Consider the following 19,690-nt stretch of genomic DNA (forward strand, 5'->3'; position numbering starts at 1 on the left):
ATAAACTGTTCCGGAATAAGGCTTTGACTGGTTCAGCGCTAACGTATATTTTCTTCCTTCTTGCCTGGTTAATGACGGCGACACTGGGAACGGTGTTTCGGCATCAGCCGAAGTACACTATACGATAGCGCGCAACGCACAGACAGTGCGGGTGGGGACGAAGCATCCGCGGCCTCCATATTCCGGACATCGCCGCGCCTACGATACCGATTTCTTTTCTTTTCTTTTCTTTTTTCTTTTCGCACCTTTCGCATCTCAGACCAAACACAAGCCACCAGCTCTCGTCCAAGTCGTCTGGCTGTATAAGAAATACCATGAACTATTCTCGGGTCGTAGCACTAGGTACTCCGTAGTAGGACCCCTAATGATGGCAATTATAAATTACAGGCCAGCTTGACAACCTGCTGTCCCCCCAACTTGGGCCGACAGTTCCAACCTGAGCCAACGTTGCTGACATGACCAATACTACAACACGTTCAGAAATGTCCAGACGACGCATGCCATCTCTGTCTACAGGCCCCCGCCTGTCAACACAGCGCCAGCAGCGTCCTTGATAGCCTTCATGGCAATCAAGAACAAGCTCGGCCCGATACTAATCCTCGCAACACCCAGCTCCCCCAGCGCCTTGGTCGTCGTCGCCCTGGGCCCCGCGCCAAGCTTCACAGCCACCCGCCCGTCCAGCTCGCGCACCAACCTCTCCACCTCGCTCGCATACAACCCCCGCTCGGACCCGCCCCAGAAGAACACCGTCGTCGCTCCGGCCTCCAGGTACGCCTTTCCCCTCCGCACCGCCTCGCGGAGCGCCGCCTCGTCATCGCGCGCCGGCACGGGCCTCTCTAGCCGGAACACGTCGCACCGCGCATTGACCACGAAATCGGGACACCCCGCCTCCCCCGCCGCCCGGAGCGCGGCCCGGAGCCGTCCCGTCTGCGCCTCGAGGCCGTAAAGCGAGCCGTCGACCCCGTCCGCGAAGCCGCGCGACGGGATGCTGTCTTCAATGTTGGCACCCACGGCGCCGAGACGGATGGCGCGCGTGACCACGTCGGCGATGGCGTCGCCGTAGCCGTCTTGCAGGTCGACGGTGAGCGGGAGCCCGGCGGCCCGGACGTGGGGCGCGATGCGGGACACGGCGTCCAGGTTTTGGTCGACGGTGAGGTCTTCGTCGCGGATGCCGAGGGATTCGGCGATGGCCCAGGACGCGGTGGCGACGGCTTTGACGGGTTGGGATTGCGATGTGTTGAGGGTGAGGAGGGAGTGGAGGGATGCCACGTCCCAGATGTTGACTAGGATGACGGGCGATTTGGGCTCGTGCATCTTTTTGAAGGCGACTGCCATTTCGTTTTGCTTTGCCATGTTGTCTTTTGTCCTGCTGTTGTTCTTTTCTTCTTTTACTTTTTCTTCTTCAGCTTTTGTTTTTCTTTTCTTTTATTTCCTTCTCTTATATTGATGACGTATTGGAAGCAAATGAGGGGAAGGTAATGATCTGAGGTACGTTTTATGCTCTCGCCGTTTCACAGGTGTGGCGCGGTGACACTGTGGCGCAGATTCCGTTGCATACGAATAAATACTCCTTGAGTCCTTGGTCACTTAGACCTGACTTGGGATTCAGACTCGTCCAACACAAGAATCCATCAACAGGGCAAACGGCTAAAGTCAATATACATGCATGCTTCATATCCGAGATATCCCCCGGAAATTCAGCCCGCTATGGAGCCGAGTCCTCGAATACAAAGCAGCTGTATATTGGTCTTCTATTCGGTTTATTTCGACAAAGACAAAAAAAACATCAATAAATGGCCCATGCTAACCCACCAAGCCATCCCCTGGCCCAAGAACGATGAGGGCGCTGTTGATCATCTGCTATAAAGAACCCGACGACGCCCGAGCGCTTCGCCTCGAGATACCTAAAGGCTTTCTGGACCGAGTGTACATATTGTCCGTGCTGGCATTCTACATAACCACCCTGTTACCTGTTCAATACATGGAAACCGCTTCTCTGATGTTGTATAGGTCAAGCCATGGTATCCTCGTCAGAATCACGCAGGCCTAATACCAAACAATATAAAGGGAGTCTCGACTAACCCAACTCCGTTTCGCCATTTCCTCAACTTCCCATGTCTCATACCGAGCTGCTTACAGTAAGTCGACACAAATTCGAGCAAATATACCCACCTATACGTACCTATCAGCGTGGAGTTGTAGGTACCTTTCCTCAACTTCCCATGCCTCATACCGCGCTTACACCGAGTACAGTATGTATACTTAACTCACACAGTGACAAGGGGTTCGAGTGGCTTCAAAATCTCACCATCCTCATCCTCATCCTTCCATCCCCTTCGGAATAAACCCCCAAAGCCGCTACTGACCGTTCTTCTGGTATTGTGCACTCGTCTGCGCTGCCAAGTGTGACCGCCAACGCTTTCGTTCCTTACCTTAAGGAAATGGACACCGACTCTTGTGTCCCCGCCTTCAAACACGATCCGCTGCCATCTGCCCGCTTCATCAGGGTAATCAAACTCCTCCCCTCAGCTCGACGCGACGCGCCTATTCGCTGCACCATCGAACCCGTCCATCTCGACAGTACCCGGAGAAAAGGACGGGCTCACTCCTACGAGGCGCTCTCCTACGTCTGGGGATCGCCCGTCGGGACCCTACCGATCCTTTGCAACGGCCGACGCCTCCTCGTGACACCGAATTGCCGCGATGCCCTGAACGCCCTGAGGCGCAAGTCGCGCACGCGCGTCCTCTGGATCGACGCCATCTGTATCGACCAGACCGAAGAAGGAACGGAAGAGCGCAACGAGCAGGTCAAGCTTATGGGAGAGGTCTACCAGCGCTGCCGTAGGGTCATTATATGGCTCGGTCAGCCGCAAACCAAGGACATGGATCGTGTCTTTTACCTACTCTCGTGTATTGCTCGCCTTAACCGGATGGCGCTCATGTGGCCGTGGCTCGACCCAGTCTGTCAGCGTCTAAAGGGCTATCTTAACCGGCCCATTCTAGGTATTGTCGGGCCTTTTCCCACCCCTCGCCCTCCCTTCTCTCCCCCCTCTGGCATGAAAAGAGACGATTGACGGCGCGTCCCCGAAGACAGGCACAATAGACGACGATGGAAAGTATCACTCCACATATATTCAGCTCCTTGAAAATCCGTGGTTCGCAAGAATGTGGACAATCCAAGAAGTGGCCTTTGGAAGGACGAGTACCGTTATGTACGGCGAGTGGTCCATAGACTGGACGTTGCTGCAAGACGGGCTGCTAGAACCGGGATCGACAATGAAAAACGGCGCTTCTGCAATGGCGGCTCTTCGCAGTAAGGAGTTGGCGAGATGGCTGATCGACTTTTGGGCCGATCCCGACTACGGCGACGAGGAAGACGAAAACTATTCCGATGAAGCCGTCGTATCCGCCTACCCCATCTACCGCGCACATGAGCTCGAGTTCCTGGCCTCCATCTCTCGACACAGCGCATCGCTTCTCCACGACAAGGTATACGGCATGTACGCGCTCCTGGCCATCATGGGGCTCGACTTGCCTAGCCCGGACTATGCCAGGCCTCTCGAGGAGGTGTTTGCCGACACGACTAAATCTTGGATCAAGAAGAGGAAGACCCTCGCCATCATACTCACGGCCACTCGCCCAGGAGGGGACCCCGGGACGTACCCCTCTTGGACGCCTGCGTGGGCAGAAAATGTCATGCCGTGGGCCCGGCTACCCGACGAGACGGGATGCTGCTTTTTCACGTACTCACTCGACAGTACAGGCTATCGCGCCAGCCGTGACGCTACTGCGCATATCGCGCCGCCTGAAGCGCACAACGAAGCAGCGTCCCTGAGGAGACTCGGCGTCCGAGGCAAATGCTTGGGCCTAGTCAGCCGCAGCTGTTCGTCATCGACAACCGGCGGCTTCGAAGTGCATGCCTATCCGGAGTACTTTGGGGCTTTCACGAATGCCTTTCGGGAGTGGTGCGACTGGGTGGCGGGTCTGGGGTCGTACCCTACCGGCGAGAGCCCCCTGGTAGCATTCTACCGCACGGTCACGTTTCACCGGCATACGAGATGGAATAAACAAGACCACTTCCGGTCGGATTTCGAACTCTTCTTCGACATTATGCGCTATCCCCACTGTCAGCGCGTCGATCCCCGCTCCATCCAGGCGAATGCGGCGCCCGCAAGCAACGTGGTCCTCGGCTACATGAAGTACATCAGGTCCTTGGACGCATCGGACCCGCTCAGGCGATTGGACGTGGTGCACCAACGACTGGCGCTTCTTGCCAACTACGCTTTCTTTTTCGTTGACTCGGGGCACATGGGCATCGCTTATCACATCGCGCGGCCTGGCGATGAGGTGTGGCTCTTGGCCGGTTCGCACTGTCCAGTTATTCTTCGGCGCCACGACGACGAGGAGCATAAGCAGTACTATCGCTTTGTTGCACCGGCGTTTGTGGATGGCGTAATGGACGGCGAAGCATGGCCGGCTGATGAGACGCTTTTGCAAGACATTGTTCTTGTGTGAAGAGTGCCCTGGGTTTTCCGGAGGCGTACAAGTTTCTTAATTCGGTCTTTCCCTCTAGACGCCTGGCCTCTATATCAATGGGATGCGGGAAAAGAAAAGAAAAAGGGATTGAAATATATGAACAAGTCGGGAAAGGAAAAGAAAACGCCGCGGTCGGATACCGAGTAGTACGAATAAATCATGGCCCGCTGGCGATTGGTCAGTCAGGCTAGCGCCGGACATGACGCCGATGTGGGACCGCCGGGCGGAGCGGGACGGAGCCGTTCCGGCTTTCCCGCTGCAAGCCGTTGTTTTGTCTACAACTGAACGCTAGTGAGAGCAAAGCCCTTGGAGTAAGTTTGACGACTAGGTGGTTTACCCCAGACTCTTCGACATCGCTTAATTCGAGGCGGCGCCACATGAATACTATCGTACACTGACAATTCGCCAAGTACTGAAGTACATCTGGATCTCGGCTTCGACCTTAGGCCGACCATCATTCCACATCACCGCGTCTACGACCTCTTCCAAGCTATCTAACGCAACTCTGATATCACGTCTGGATACCGTTACTTCCTGTCGACTTGTTTCTGATGAAGAGAGACAACGTAGACGTTCGTTGAAGAATGACACCACTTGTCTGCCACGCCCTCGTCTCAACTTGTCTATTAACTTTGATGGGGCTGATGGATCGACACGTGAGGAGGCGTAACTCGATATTTGGCGTTATTGAAGAGGGAAACTCGCCTGGCGCCGTGCCGTCCCTCTCCCAGCGCAAACTATCCCTCCCGACTCCTTGCCGACTCCATTTATCCACCATTGGAGAGGCACCGGCAAACTCTCCTGCCTCAGTTGGGACGAGAACGCCGAATTTCACCCAAACTTTATTTAAACCAGAAGAATCATACCCCGCGATCGCCTTTATCTGCTGACTTGTAGTCTCTAGTCCTGATCGCAACGAAACTACCCGCGACTTGGCTCTTCCCTTTAATCTTCCCCTCGTCCCAACCCCCCTCGTCCCAACCTCCGTCCCCTTTCCGAACATCCGTGCATCTTCCATCCCACCTCCAGAACCACCGAAGCCATGGCCCCCAACTCCCCCGCAGACCCCCTGGCCAAAGGAACCATAGCGACAGCAAAGCAGTCTTTCCGCGACCTCTTCACCTGGCGCCAGCGCGTCGTCGTGAGCAACGAGCGCGGCGAGACCTACACGGAATGGCAGGACCCGGACCCCATCCGCAACCCCATCTCGCTCTTCGCCCAGCTTTCCCCGCGAGACTGGCTCTTCTTCCTCGTCGGCCTCGCCGCATGGACGGCCGACGCCTTTGACTTCCACGCCCTCTCCATCCAGACGAAGAAGATTGCCGACTACTACGGCCGCTCCAAGACGGATATCACCACTGCCATTACTCTGACTTTGCTTCTTCGTTCCGTGGGCGCCGCCTGCTTTGGCATCGCGGGAGATAAGTACGGTCGCAAGTGGCCCATGGTTGCCAATCTCATCGTGTTGGGCGTGTTGCAGATTGCCACGATTTACAGCGCGACGTTTGAGCAGTTCCTCGCTGTGCGGAGTCTGTTTGGGTTGTTCATGGGTGGTGTCTATGGGAACGCCATTGCTATGGCGTTGGAACATTGTCCGTACGTTCGACGTCCCCTCCTTTATTTCCTTTCTTTTTCTTACGCCTCTCAATGGCACGGGAACTCTCAAAGCTCTGAGCTGACTGACTTTTCCCTAGCTCCAACGCGAGAGGCCTCATGTCTGGTATCCTCCAACAAGGCTACTCGATGGGCTACGTGTTTGCAGCTTGTGCCAACCTCGGCGTTGGTGGCTCAACTGAATCATGGAAGACTGTCTTTTGGATTGCCGGTACGTTTATCCCCCTTTTTTCCCTTTCGTCTTCACCCCCCTTTTTAACTAACACCAACAGCCGGCCTGTCCATCGCCGTGGGCGTCGTGCGCATCTTCTTCCCCGAATCGCAACAGTTCCTCGAAGCGAAAGTCAGGGGCCACAAGCAGGGCGCATCGCCGCGCGAGTTTTGGCGCGCCTTGGTGGCCATGCTGACCCAGGAATGGCGCATGTGCGTCTACTGCATCGTCCTCATGACGTGGTTCAACTACTACTCGCACGTGTCGCAGGACTCGTACACGACCTTCATGCTGACGCAGAAGGAGCTCGACAACTCGGCCGCCTCGCGCGCCTCGATCCTGATGAAGACGGGCGCATGCATCGGGGGTACCGTCATCGGTTACCTGTCGCAGTTTATCGGCCGCCGCCGCGCCATCATCGCCAGCGCCGTCATCTCCGGCTGCCTCATCCCCGCGTGGATCCTCCCCGAGAGCGAGGCGGGTCTCAGCGCCAGCGGGTTCTTCCTCCAGTTCTTCGTGCAGGGTGCATGGGGCATTATTCCCATCCACCTGAACGAGCTGTCGCCTCCTGGGTTTCGGTCGTCGTTCCCCGGCATCACGTACCAGCTTGGCAACATGATTTCTTCGCCAGCGCGCAGATTGTCAATGCCATTGCCGAGAAGACGTTCATTACCAAGTCCAACGGCCGCCGCGTCGAGGCGTACGGTCCTGTCATGGGTGTTGCCACGGCCATTATTGTTACGGGGATGGTTGTTACCACCATGTTCGGGCCAGAGAAACGGGGACGCAGCTTTGAGCGTGCGGTTGCTGGCGTGGAGTCTACGGAGGAGGTGAACGTGGTGAGACTGAGAGTATCGGCGGAGGAGGACAAGGATATAGAGATGGGCGATGTGACGGGGAGGAAGTAGAGGGGACAAGTGGAAAGTAATGACTACCTAGACGACAGGGTCATATACTGCATAGGTACTCATAATGTCTGAGACTCTGATGTTGTACCGATGTACGATATCAGTCACTTTGTAGTATCGTATACCTACTTCGAGAGCATATTGACCGAGGTTCCTGTACTGTGTTCGGCTGTCACCGGTCCGGTCTGAAGCTGGAGAGCTCCAAAGGAGACGACATCCACTCCACGATTTGCATTTGTCTCGAAGTACCGGTACACCGTTACGTAGGTAGAGGTATCCTTAGCTCACCGGCTCGAGTTAACTCGACCGGTCGCTCTTGCTAAGATAAGCCGCTTCTTCCTTCCCGTATCCGACCCCTTCCTCAGTCGTACCTACCTTTAAGGTACCTACCCACTTACTACTTCTTCTCCTTGGTTCTCTCAGTCTCCTTGGTTCCTTCACGTCGACTGCTCCGGCACGAAGAAATGGTCTCGGTATAACTTCAACTGATCGTTGTGGTAACAGGGGACGCAAGTCACACGGACGCCGGTCGTGCCGCGGTCATGACGAACCTCCTTCATATCCCTCGCGAACTTCGCGATGAAATCATCTCTCTGGTCGCCTTCTCGATGCGGCCAGCGCCAACGTCGCCACTGACCTTCGACAGCCACGCCGCCGCAATGGACTGGGCACCTCTGGGTGTTCAAGACACTACCAACGATGTCGGTCGACTCGAGGCTAGCTCGGTGGTTTACCAACGGTGCCCCAAGTACGGAGCCATCAACACGACCTTGGCATTGCTGCTCGTCAATCGACAGCTGCACGACGAAGTCCAATGGCAGTTGCGCGTAAGAAAGATGACGTACGAACTGGATATCATGGACGCCAACTTCCCAGGTCCGCGCATGTGGCTATCCTGGCTGTGCGTTCCGGCGAAGAGGGAACATGTCACCACGCTGCAGGCCAACGTGCGTCTGTTCAATAGCAGGGCAAACCTATCCACGACGACCGGCAGGCACGCCTTGAGAAGGGCGTATCAAAGATTCATGTCCTCCACCATGTCAACGATGTCATTGACCTACTGTTTATTCCTTGTCTGCTTCCTCCAGAATGGCCCGGGCGGCAACGTCGCCAGCCGGCTCCATTATGAGGCTCGCTTCTCGATCGGGACCCTCATTTTCAACTTCAGGAGGCCGACGGGCGTTCTTGTCCCCACCGCGGAGACGCCCAAGGGATTAAGTTTCATGGATGCAGGACTCTTCGATGCATCGGCATACGGGCTCCTTGACTGGCTCCACTCGCATCTTAGGGGCCGAGGGGGAGAGTATTACCAAGACAGCCGCATCCTTTACCAAGGGGTGGGGGAAATCGAGATCCGCATCGACGGCGATCTTCACCACCACATCAACGTCACCGACTTGTTCTGTGACTTGCCTCGTGACGACTCGGTGTGGCCGGCGTTGCTGTTCGATTACAAGTGGGAATTTGAGGCCTGGGTGGACAGGACCATCGAAAAGCGCAAGAGACTCAGCTCAGGGGATGAGACGGCCGTGGCTCGGCTCAGAAAGTTAGGCGAACTAGAATACGGGCTGCTGATGCCGGGTCTTTGGCGGGAACTGATGGACGATGACTCGAGCCAGGAGAACGATGTACCGGCGTAATGGTGGCCACTACACACATTTGACGACTTGATGATTTCCCTCCTTTCTTCTTTCCTTCGATTTTATTGCTTGGAACACATCAAACTTAAATATGACACTAGCAACATACTGATACTTTCACTCAACAAGCTGCAAGTCAAACTCCTTCACCTTGATCGAACCACCCAGTTCCTCTGTCGCGTAGTTAAACACGGCGAACCGGAAAGCCATGAAGAACTCCCACCGGTTATGCAACGCCCAGCCACCCGAAACAAGAGGCACAAAATCCTCCCCGTCCAAGCTATACGAAAACCACGCCGTGTTCTCGCCGCCCGGGTTCTGGAAGTTGGGCGTCACGTCGGCCTCGACGCGCAGCCACAAGTCCGACTCGCCCGTCGCCACGGAGGACAGGTCTACCCCCTGTGCCTCGGCGACGACGGTCCCGTTCGACGTGCTCGTCCACCGGTTCTCGCCCGACTGCTGCAGGAGCGCATCGTGTACTTCCCTCAGCATGAGGTCGGAACCGCGCTTCTGCACGGCGAGGAAGGAGGACTCGTCGCGCAGGATCGCCACGCCCGCCACGTCCCCGTCGGCCATGCCGCCCAGGTTGAGGCGGAAGGTGCCGCTGCTGTGGGGGCCGTGGATGCGGTGCGTCAACGTGTTCCGCGCGTAGTGCAGGTCGTCCGTCACCGTGGTGGTGTTGAGCTCCAGACCGTCGGCACCGAGACTCCAGGCGGCGTTGTCTGGGTTATGGTTCCATTCCCACTCGGGGCCCAGGGCGGGGCCGTCAAAGTTGTCTGTGTAGGGCCCGGCGGGGTTGACGGCCTGGTTGCACTTTGGCTGCAGGGGCATCGGGTAGGTGAGACCCCAGCCGCCGTTTTCGTCGGTGACGAGGGACGGCCAGCCTTCCTCGTCGAAGACTAGCGGGGCCAGGACGGGGATGCGGCCCAGGGGGTAGGCGTCGAGGAAGCCCATGTAGTACCAATCGCCGTCGGGGGTGTCGACGATTCCACCCTGGTGGGGGACACCGGAGTGGGGGATGGGCGCCTTCATTCGGACGAGGATGGGACGCTCTTCGTAAGGGCCCCAGGGGTTGTCGGCTTTGAGGACATGTTGCTCGTCTGCGGGTTTGGTGAGCCAGAGGTAGTATGAGCCGTCAATGTTGTAGAACCGGGCCCCTTCGAGGTAGCGTTCGTTATCAGTCCAAACTTCCTGTGAAGATGTTAGCGGTCGATTTGTGAGAACGGGCGTAAGGAGTTAGTCAGTCGACTTGGTCATACTTCTTCCCGCACGACCCCGAGACCATCATCCGTCAGCTGCACCACAGAGATATCGTAACTCCCGTAGGCGAGGTACATGGTATCATCGTCGTCGATGAGGACGCCGAGATCGTAGTAGCACTTGTCGAGGGGCTCGTGCTGCGTCCATTCGCCAGCCGGGTCCGTCGCGGTGAAGACGTGCGTCCGGGCAAAGTCGATACACCCATACCAGTACCACAGCCCGTTGCTCTCCCGGTAGCGCATGCCACTGGCCCAGATCCCGTTGACGTAGGCCGTCCCGCTGCCGTCGAGGTTGTACTTGTCTCCGAACGCCAGGGAGGGGACCGAGTGGCCGATGAACTCCCAGTTGACGAGGTCGTAGGATTTGAGGACCGGTGCGCCGGGCGAGTAGTGCATGGTCGAGGCCGAGTAGTAGAAGGCGTCGTCGACCCGGAAGATGTCGACGTCGGCTAGGTCGTACCAGAGGATCGGGTTGTTGAACGTCTCCTGGCCGTGGGCTAGAACAGCCCCTGTGGCGAGGAGGGTGGGAAAGAGGAGGGACCTCATGGTGTGTTGTGCCGCGTGAAGGACACTCGAGCAGTAAGAAGATGGATCCTGGTCTTTAGTGTGTAGGATAACTGGAAGGCCTTAAGGTGTGCCTTCTACCCGCCCTACTTATATGTCCGTTCGGTCCAGTCGGTTGTCCATGGCGTCACGGATTCGTCGGCAGTTCGGTATGCAGCAGTCGACAGAACCCCGCGATTCTCCATGCGCGACAATCGAAGCGATCCAACCTTTGCCCTGGACCAGCAGGAACGGACCGGTTGCCTCCATGGCGATCATTTCTTGGGGCGCATGCGCACCAGTCAGCGGTCATGGCCAATTGCCGGGCCGGTCTTTCTTGATTCCCATTTGCGCGGAAACGTGGGCACCCACTGTGGAGTCCGGTCAGCGGAGTCAACTGCCATGCTGGGACGTTGCCGGCAGGTCTGCATCTACAACGTGCTCTACTGCTATGAGTCGCTATGAGTTTATGGATTTAAGTGTTCTTTAAAGGAGCCTATTGCCAATAAGAGTCCAGATATAACGAATTAACTGAACATTGTCATACCCATGTAGGCTTGGGCAAAACCCAGAAGAACCAAATGGGCTGGACCCACATTATCAGGGGCATTCCAGTCAAGGGGCGATAAGAGACATTAAGGAACGTGTGGACGGAACCCGCCCCTAGGAGGACCCCAGGCTGGCACGCAAACGGGTTCATTTAAGTCAGTAAGAGTCCGTTTAAGACTTAGGGCCTTAGGCTCGGCTACCCACTAGGAGGATAGCCAGGGGACCTTAAAGTAAACGTTTTCCTGTTAAGTCCTAGAAGGGAGGGCTTAACGAATAATCTTATAATTATTCCCCCCCCCCCCTAAGGTTAGCTTTATAACCTATTCTTATTATAGTCTTAACGACTCTTTTTACTCCTTATATAAAAACCTATAATATTTTATTCGTTCTAACCGTTTACGGGTATAACGACTATTAAGAGTTCGAAAGACTAGTTATTTTATAAATCCTATTACTACCCCTAGCTAATACTTAAGATACCCCCTAAGCGTACCACTACTATTTATACCTAGGATACTTCCCCTATTACCGAAAAAGCCGAAGCCGGGCTATTAGGCGCCGATTATAAGTAATCCTTTATGCCCGAGTTAGAGGATAAAGATAATAACCCCGAATTCGAGATTCGCGGATAAACTAACCCGGACGCTTATAATCCTATAATAGGACCACTACTTAACTAAGGGACCCCCTAAGTTATCCGAATAAAACCCTAATTCGATATTAAAGACCTTAAGAGCCGCCCCCCGGCACCTTATCGTTAGCGGAGCTCGATTTCTTAATTAAGCACCACGAGGACCGCCAAGCCTATAAAAAGAAGGAGAAGCGCCTCTTTACCCTTTAATAAGGGAAAGACCCTGATACCTCCGAGTATATACCCTAAGGGGACTCCCGTAAAAGTTAGTATAAGGTTCCGTAAAAGCTCCCGGAATAGGACGGGTAATCCTATAACCAGTTCTAGACCTTCGTTAAGGAACTTAAAAAACGTTTTATACTTAACGATATTAAACCTACTAAACCGGAGAAAATACACCTTATATCTACCCTATTACCGAAGATAATAAAGTCCTGCTAGCGTGCCTATTATAAACGTATATATAGGAAGACTAGAGGTGCTACTTAGGAGGACCTTAAGTTATTCCTAACTAAGTAATTAGTTAATAATAAGACCCGCGAGATATTTATAACTAAGAAGCTATTCTTAGACTAGACCCTATAAAAGCCTAATTAGTCCTATACTAAGTTTATCGATAAGCTTAACTTATTATTTAATAAAGTATCCCTACCCTTCCCTAATAAGTAGCGTATATAGTTAATCTTAACGAAACTTAATAAGCCACTATATAATTAGATTATAGTAGCCGGTATCCCTACTAATAATAAGGCACTAGGAGTCGTAGCCCGGTAGGCGGAGATTACCCTCTTATATAAGAATAAAGAAAAGCTACCCCGGAATAATCGCCTAAGGTATAATCGCGGCGAAAAGCGTGGGCGTAATAATGCCCCTAATAAGGCCCGTACCGTAACGGCCCGTCCTTTTATACCGCCTTAAGGTTTCGTAGAGTTAATTAAAGTGGATAATATAGAGACCTAAGGTCCCCCTAAGAGGCGCTATAAAAGTAATATTACCTATTTCGGATATAATAAGAAGGGCTATTACCGGAATAAGTACCCGAAAAAAACCTCTAATTTAGGTTAGTCGTTAGGATACTCTATTAGTTAGAACCCTAATAACCTACCGATTAACCCCTAGGCCCCTATCGTTAAATAGGCTTAGGCCTAGGATAGGCCGCCGTTTTAGCTATTCTTTACTAGTAAGGGCGCGATTAAGGCGAAGTTAGAGATATAGCTAAGCGGCGGATAGGGCCGCCAGAGCGCTAAGCTTAACGGAGGCGCTAAGGTTAACTTAATCGATTAAAGAGCCCTACCCCCTAACTATAAGCCCTTAGGCCCGCTAAAGAAACTAGGGTGGGTTATCCTAGGGGTCGAAGTATAGTCCCTCGGGACTCTTAAGACGTATATTAAGGTTATAGATAGCTAGGACCGAACCCGGATATACCCTATCGAGTTTAAGGTGCTAGATATAGACCCGGATAGATCCTAGATTATTCTTAGTATACCCTAGTTAGTTAAATATAACCCCGTTACCTCCTTCCGAACCGGCGAATAGATATATCGACTCTATAAGGATAACCTTAGGGGCGTCCTAAGCCGGAGGGAGCTAAAGAAAGCTAAGGAGAACTCTTAGTTAATAGTTCGGCTAGTAAAGTTAAGCGCCCCCTGTATCGGTAGGGTTATAGGTATAAGGTAGAATACCCCCGGAGAAGTAAAGGATATATTACCTAATAGTCCTTTAATCCCCGTTATCTAATTAGACCCGTCCTATCCTTTACCCCCTATACCCCCTAACTATATATAATATAATAAAGGAATTTTAGTATATATTAATCTAAGGCCTTATTAAAAGGAATTAAATAAGGAAGTACCGGAAAGCCTTATCCTTAAGTAGTACCGAGAGTTCTAGGACGTCTTCGATATCGTGGAGGCCGGCCGTCTACCCGCCTACTAGCGATAGGACTACGCGATCGAAATAAAGGAAGGTAAGTCACCCCTATTCGGCCCTATTTATCCCCTAGCCGAATAGGAGTTAGCTATACTACGAGACTATATTAAGGAAGCCACGGCGAAGGGATAGATCCGCCCCTTATCTAGCCTTATAGGTACCCCGATCCTATTTATACCGAAGAAGGGTGGTTAACTACGGCTATATATAGACTACTAAGGCCTTAATAAGGTGACCTAAAAGGACCGTACCCCTTTACCACTAATACACGAAATCCTTAACCGCCTCGCGACCTTTACGGTATACACTAAGCTAGACCTTAAGGACGTATACTATCGCTTAAGAATTTAAGAAGGGGACGAATAGAAGATAGCCTTTAGGACTAAGTACGGGTAGTTTAAGTACTTAGTAATACCCTTTAGTCTATATAATACCCCGGCTAGCTTTTAGCGCTATATTAACGAAGCCCTAAAGGGTCTTATTAATACTATCTATATCGTGTACCTAGATAATATCCTAATCTATAATAAGGATCTTAGTTCCTACCGGGTATATATTAAAGAGATCCTTACGCGTCTTAGGGAGTAGTCCCTCTTCGTGAATCCTTAGAAGTATATATTCGAGATATAGGAGGTCAAGTTCTTAGGCTTTATATATAGCCCTAAGGGTGTTTTTATAGACCCTAAGAGGGTCAAGGCCATTAAGGACTAGGAGGAGCCTAACTCTATTAAAAAGATTTAAGTCTTCCTGGGTTTTACCGGGTTTTACCGACGTTTTATTAAAGGCTACTCGAAGGTCGCTACTCCTTTTACGGACCTATTAAGGTTAGGAGGTAGACCGGGTACGTTCTAGTTAAGGGATATAAAGAGGGCCGCCTTCGAGAAGTTATAATTATTATTTTAGTCGGTACCCGTGTTATAGTATTTTAACCTAGCCTTACCTATTCGTGTAGAACTAAACGCCTTTAACTTTATATTTAGTGCTATAATTAGCTAGTATAAGGATTAGATCTAGCGCCTTATAGCGTTCCTATCTAGGAAGCTTAGGGGACCCGAACTAAACTACCCGACGCTAGATACTAAACTAATAGCGATCGTCGAAGTATTCCGGTAATAGCGCTATTACCTAGCGTATAGTTAGACCCCTATAAAGGTGCTAACTAACTACTTAAACCACCGGTATCTACTAAATAAGCCTTAAATTAAACCTTAATATACCCGTTAGCTAAAGGAGCTTTTTAGCTTTAATTTTAAGATTTATTACTGCCCGGGCGCTTAGAACCCTGCGGATAGACTATTAAGGAAGCCGTAGCTTACTATAGATTAGGCGGATCTTAAAGCGGAGCGGTAGAAACCCGTTAAGGGATTTACTAAGAAGTTTATAATCGGCCTTCTAAGGTCCCGAGGTATACCTAAGCCCTCGGGTCTAGCTAATTTAAAAGATAAAGTTATTTTTGCCTAGAAGGATAATCCCTTTTATATCTCCTTAGCAGTAAAAGATAACCTATCGGACCCTTAGTCCTATAATAGTTAAGGTGCGGTCTACTTTAGGGACCGTCTTTATATCCTAAACTAGCTAGGTTTACGCGATAAGGTCTTTTAAGCTTTTTATAATAAGCCTACTATAGGCCACCCTGGGTTAGGCCGAACTATTAAGAGGATTTCTAAGTCCTATTACTAGGAGTACCTCTCGCGAGACGTTAAGAAGTTCGTGCCTATTTATAGGATCTATTAGAGGACTAAGCCTTATTAGTATAAGCCCTTTAGGTACCTAGCACCTCTGCCCGTGCCCGAATAACCGTTTTAAGAGATCTTAATAGATTTTATAACGGGTCTCCCCCCTATAATATCCTAAAGTAAAAAGAGGGACGCTATCCTGGTTATAGTGTGTCGGTATACTAAGTACGCGTTATACGTCCCTTATAGCAGCGCCCTGATAACTAAGGGTCTGGCTTATATCCTATAAGTGTATATTTTTAGCCTTTACGGATTACCTAATAGTATCGTTTCGGATTATAGGTCCCTATTTACTAGTAAGTTCTGGACCACTTTATATAGCCTCCTAGGCGTTATAAGGAGGCTATCCACTATATTCCACCCCTAAACGGACGGTTAGATAGAGCGCTAGAATCAGAACCTAGAGCACTTCTTATAGGCGTTTTATTCCCTATAGCAGGACGACTAGGTAGACTAACTGCCCCTAGCATAGTTTATATATAATACCGTATAGTATTCGGCTATCCGGTAGACGCCTTTTATCGCGTTAATAGGTTTTAACCCGCGCGGGCCTTATAATATATAGATACGTAAGTTAGGCGAGGTCCGCGCCGCGGTAGCTAAGCAGAGGGTAAAGCACCTTATATTAAATCGTAGAGCTATAAAGGTCCTTATAAGGAAGGCCTAAACCACCTATAAGAAGTACTATAATGCCGGCCGCGTAGGCCAGCGTTTTAAGGCAGGGGATTATATACTATTATCCGCGAAGAATATTAAGCAGCGCCGCCCTAATAAGAAGTTATTAGATAAGTTCCTTAGCCCCTATAAGATTACCTCCATAATAGGATAGTATAGGCTCGCCTATAAGCTATAACTCCCGGAGTCTATAAAGATTTATAACGTTTTCCTAATCTCCCTCCTTAAACCATAGAAGTCCCGAGACGGTAAGTCGCCTATACCCGCGGATATAGAGGTTAAGCCCTAGGAGTCCGATAAATATAAAGTCGAAAAGGTCCTGGCCTATCGTTATAATAGTAATAGGCGTGAATACCTTATTAAGTAGACCGACTACGGATATAAACATAATATATAGGAGCCGCGGAGACACCTCCCTAATACGCTTATCAAGGAATATTATAATCGGAAGGATAGTGTTAGTTAATAGCGTTATTATACCCCGTAGGGACTTTTTTATTTATAGGATGGTTAAGAAATAGAAAAAAAAAAAAAGGAAAAAAAAAAAAAAAAAATTAAGTAACTTTAACGCCCCTCCCCCCTAACTCCCCCTAACCTATACCTAATAATAACTAAAGCTTAGTTATAGTCGGTTTTTTTATAAAGTTCCGCTAACTTCGATTTCTTAATTTAGACTAACTAGCCTAGATAACGGCTAATAGTGGCTAGATAACGCTCTATCTTAATAAAGGCGCCGCGCCGTTTCTCCTCGGCCTTTTCCTCCTCTTCTTAGCGACGACGCGCCACGGGGTCGAACCCCTTATTATTATAAGCGAATTTTTTTATAGCCTTAAGGGCCCGCCGTAACTTAATTTAGACCTAATAGGCCCGCCGCTATAAATATAATTAGTATTATCTTAATACACACTAAGTATACTTTAGGTTAACCTATAAAAGTATAGTTATCGAGACTATCGCCGCCCTGCGCGGCCGCCACTAATATTTTCTATAGCTTCTTAGCTACCCGCTCCGCCTATAATAAAAGCTATATCCAGTTAGTAACCTTAGGAGCGGTTAAAAAGAAGGGGGCTATAGCTATAGGTAGGAACATACTAACTTATAGTCTCTGCTATTATTATCCTAGTAGTAGTGGTATTTATCGGATACCTTACTACCGCGGCAGGGCTATATAATAATAGGACCGGTAACGCTATCGCCATATAGCTTTAAGCTAATAAAGCTATAGGCGTACCGCCTATAAGGAGTATAAAGCTTTAGGCTAGACCTAACTAAAATAATAGGACGCACCGCTATAACGATACCATCGCTATTACTAAAGTCTAAGGGTCCACTACTAAACCCGTTAATTAAGGGTACGAACTCCGATAACGATAACCCGTCAAAGGAAGCCTCCTCCTCGTTAAAGACGGTAGCTTTATCGGCACCACCGCCTATAACGATATCCTCGCTAATATAGTTAAGGACACCCTCTAAAGCGTTAAGGTATTTAGGAGCACCGTTAGATAAGCTATCGCTCTTTAAAGGGGGAGGGCCGGTCGACTTAGTAACCGGAGCTACCGTAGTAATTAGCTACTCGATAATCCCGACTAGTATAGGTTATCTAGCTAGAGCTACCGCTATAACTAGCTACTTAATAGCTTTATCCTCTAAGGAGGAAAAAGATAATAAAATAAAGCTTAATTCCGAGCTCGAATCCGATAACGACTCGGACAACGAGTTAGGCTACTACTACTACTTTTATTATAATAGCTACTACTTAAGAGTAGCCGCCGCTACCGCTACCTTAGCCTTAGCCTAAGCCCGCTAAGCCGCTCGCCGGGCCTTTTTCCTAATAGTCTTAGTTATACCCTTATCGATAACCTTAGGCGCTACCTAAGTAGACTTATTACCGACTATATCGGACTTTTTACCGCTATACTTATTATTTTTACTAGCCGCGCCGGACTTTTTACCCTTCTTATAGGATAGGGGCGCTATTATACGATAATCTGCTTCGAATACTATAGGTTAGCCTTAGTTTCCCCTAAAAGGGACATAATACTTATATAATAGTATTATTATTATTATTAATATTAATAATAATAATAATAATCTACCGCGATATTAGTTAACTCTTAGCCTAATACGCGAACCCGGATACCGCTAGGATAATACGTAGACCCTTAAGATAATATATATCGCGATAAATAAGCCTATAGGATAGGTCCACGCCCTATATATAGATAGGGTAGGACGATTTACTATAATAGCGACGGAGTTAGTAATATAGATAGGTAATTAAGAAAGGGTAAAGGGGGAAAAAATAATAAGATAAGTCGGGTAGATAGAAGGTTCCTATATATTAAGTGGTCGTATAACCTAAGGTGGGCCCTCTTTATTTTACTCTTTCCCTTTCTACCCAGATTCTACTACGTATTATAAGGCCTTCCACGATACGGTTATTTAGTTAATAAAGGGCGCGTCTAAGGCACTATTATAGTACACGCGCGTGCGCGCCTGCGGGTAGGCTTTATATTTATTAACGTCTAGGTAGACGTCACGACTATCCTAGAAAAAATAAAAGAGGTTAATTATAGACCAGGAGAGTCTTTTTTACTATTAAGCTACGGCTCCTTTATAGTAACTATAGGTCGGCTTAATAATAATAGTAATAGGTAAAGGGGAATTATAAAGGGCGCGCTTAAGGAGGATAGGCGCCTATAGATTCTATTTACTATTTCTAATTCCCTTTACCGCTACCTAAGGGTTACCCGAAGGAATAAGCCCTAGGCTTAATTAAGTGCCTTTATTATTAAGGTACTAGTTTAGGTAAGTTAGGCTTTATCCCGGTATAAACGTAGGGGAGTGTATAGATAAAGGGGGTCGTAGAGAGTTATGCTTTATCTAAAGATAACTATAAGCCCCGTTATTTATAAAGAACTACGGCTATACTATATAAGACCTAGGGGGTTACTAGAGGACCGGTGGTCTTGGTAGGTTAGGTCTAAGCGGGCCGAGCCTATAATAGACACCGGCTCCCGTGGATATAAGCCACGGAAAGGGGGCGTGATATCAGGGGCATTCCAGTTAAGGGGCGATAAGAGATATTAAGGAACGTGTGGACGGAACCCGCCCCTAGGAGGACCCTAGGCTGGCACGTAAACGGGTTTATTTAAGTCAGTAAGAGTCCGTTCAAGACTTAGGGCCTTAGGCTCGGCTGCCCACTAGGAGGATAGCCAGGGGACCTTAAAGTAGACGTTTTCCTGTTAAGTCCTGGAAGGGAGGGCTTAACGAATAATCTTATAATCATTCCCCCCCCCTTAAGGTCAGCTTCGTGACCTATTCTTATTATAGTCTTAACGACTCTCTTTACTCCTTATATAAAAACCTATAATATATATATAAAGCTATAGCCTAATAGGGGTGTCCTAGGTAGGCCCAGGGGCTCGGATAGGCGTACCTAATTAAGCCGTTAAGTAT

At 49.9% G+C, this 19,690-nt stretch overlaps 6 protein-coding genes across 6 annotated transcripts; 4 read left to right on the top strand and 2 right to left on the bottom strand.

Moving 5' to 3' along the window:
- Positions 1–249: 249 nt before the first annotated feature.
- On the bottom strand, positions 250–1,440 carry ACRALDRAFT_1064634 (uncharacterized protein). The gene has a single exon (XM_071017012.1). The coding sequence runs from the start codon at positions 1,351–1,353 to the stop codon at positions 511–513; it is 843 nt and encodes a 280-aa protein (XP_070873870.1). The 5' UTR covers positions 1,354–1,440; the 3' UTR covers positions 250–510.
- Positions 1,441–2,441: 1,001 nt separating this feature from the next.
- Positions 2,442–4,515, top strand: ACRALDRAFT_1071486 (uncharacterized protein; the record flags this gene model as incomplete). Its single annotated transcript, XM_071017869.1, has 2 exons — positions 2,442–3,003; positions 3,263–4,515. 2 exons carry the CDS (start codon positions 2,442–2,444, stop codon positions 4,513–4,515), a joined length of 1,815 nt encoding a protein of 604 aa, XP_070873871.1.
- Positions 4,516–5,578: 1,063 nt separating this feature from the next.
- On the top strand, positions 5,579–7,312 carry ACRALDRAFT_1077074 (uncharacterized protein; the record flags this gene model as incomplete). Its single annotated transcript, XM_071018588.1, has 4 exons — positions 5,579–6,132; positions 6,231–6,361; positions 6,423–6,960; positions 6,993–7,312. The coding sequence occupies 4 exons, from the start codon at positions 5,579–5,581 to the stop codon at positions 7,267–7,269; spliced, it is 1,500 nt and encodes a 499-aa protein (XP_070873872.1). The 3' UTR covers positions 7,270–7,312.
- Positions 7,313–7,928: 616 nt separating this feature from the next.
- Positions 7,929–8,909, top strand: ACRALDRAFT_2028105 (uncharacterized protein; the record flags this gene model as incomplete). The annotated part of the gene is made up of 1 exon (XM_071020511.1): positions 7,929–8,909. The coding sequence occupies one exon, from the start codon at positions 7,929–7,931 to the stop codon at positions 8,907–8,909; it is 981 nt and encodes a 326-aa protein (XP_070873873.1).
- Positions 8,910–8,938: 29 nt separating this feature from the next.
- On the bottom strand, positions 8,939–10,906 carry ACRALDRAFT_1077075 (glycoside hydrolase family 43 protein). The gene is made up of 2 exons (XM_071018589.1): positions 10,169–10,906; positions 8,939–10,100 (listed from the first exon to the last, which is right to left on the bottom strand). The coding sequence occupies exons 1-2, from the start codon at positions 10,712–10,714 to the stop codon at positions 9,027–9,029; spliced, it is 1,620 nt and encodes a 539-aa protein (XP_070873874.1). The 5' UTR covers positions 10,715–10,906; the 3' UTR covers positions 8,939–9,026.
- Positions 10,756–19,438, top strand: ACRALDRAFT_211551 (uncharacterized protein; the record flags this gene model as incomplete). The annotated part of the gene is made up of 5 exons (XM_071023727.1): positions 10,756–10,772; positions 10,844–11,190; positions 11,267–11,325; positions 11,379–11,415; positions 19,422–19,438. The coding sequence occupies 5 exons, from the start codon at positions 10,756–10,758 to the stop codon at positions 19,436–19,438; spliced, it is 477 nt and encodes a 158-aa protein (XP_070873875.1).
- Between the last annotated feature and the right edge of the window lie 252 nt (positions 19,439–19,690).

Source organism: Sodiomyces alcalophilus (assembly GCF_042370955.1).
Source record: "Sodiomyces alcalophilus JCM 7366 unplaced genomic scaffold ACRALscaffold_5, whole genome shotgun sequence".
Lineage (NCBI taxonomy): Eukaryota > Fungi > Ascomycota > Sordariomycetes > Glomerellales > Plectosphaerellaceae > Sodiomyces > Sodiomyces alcalophilus.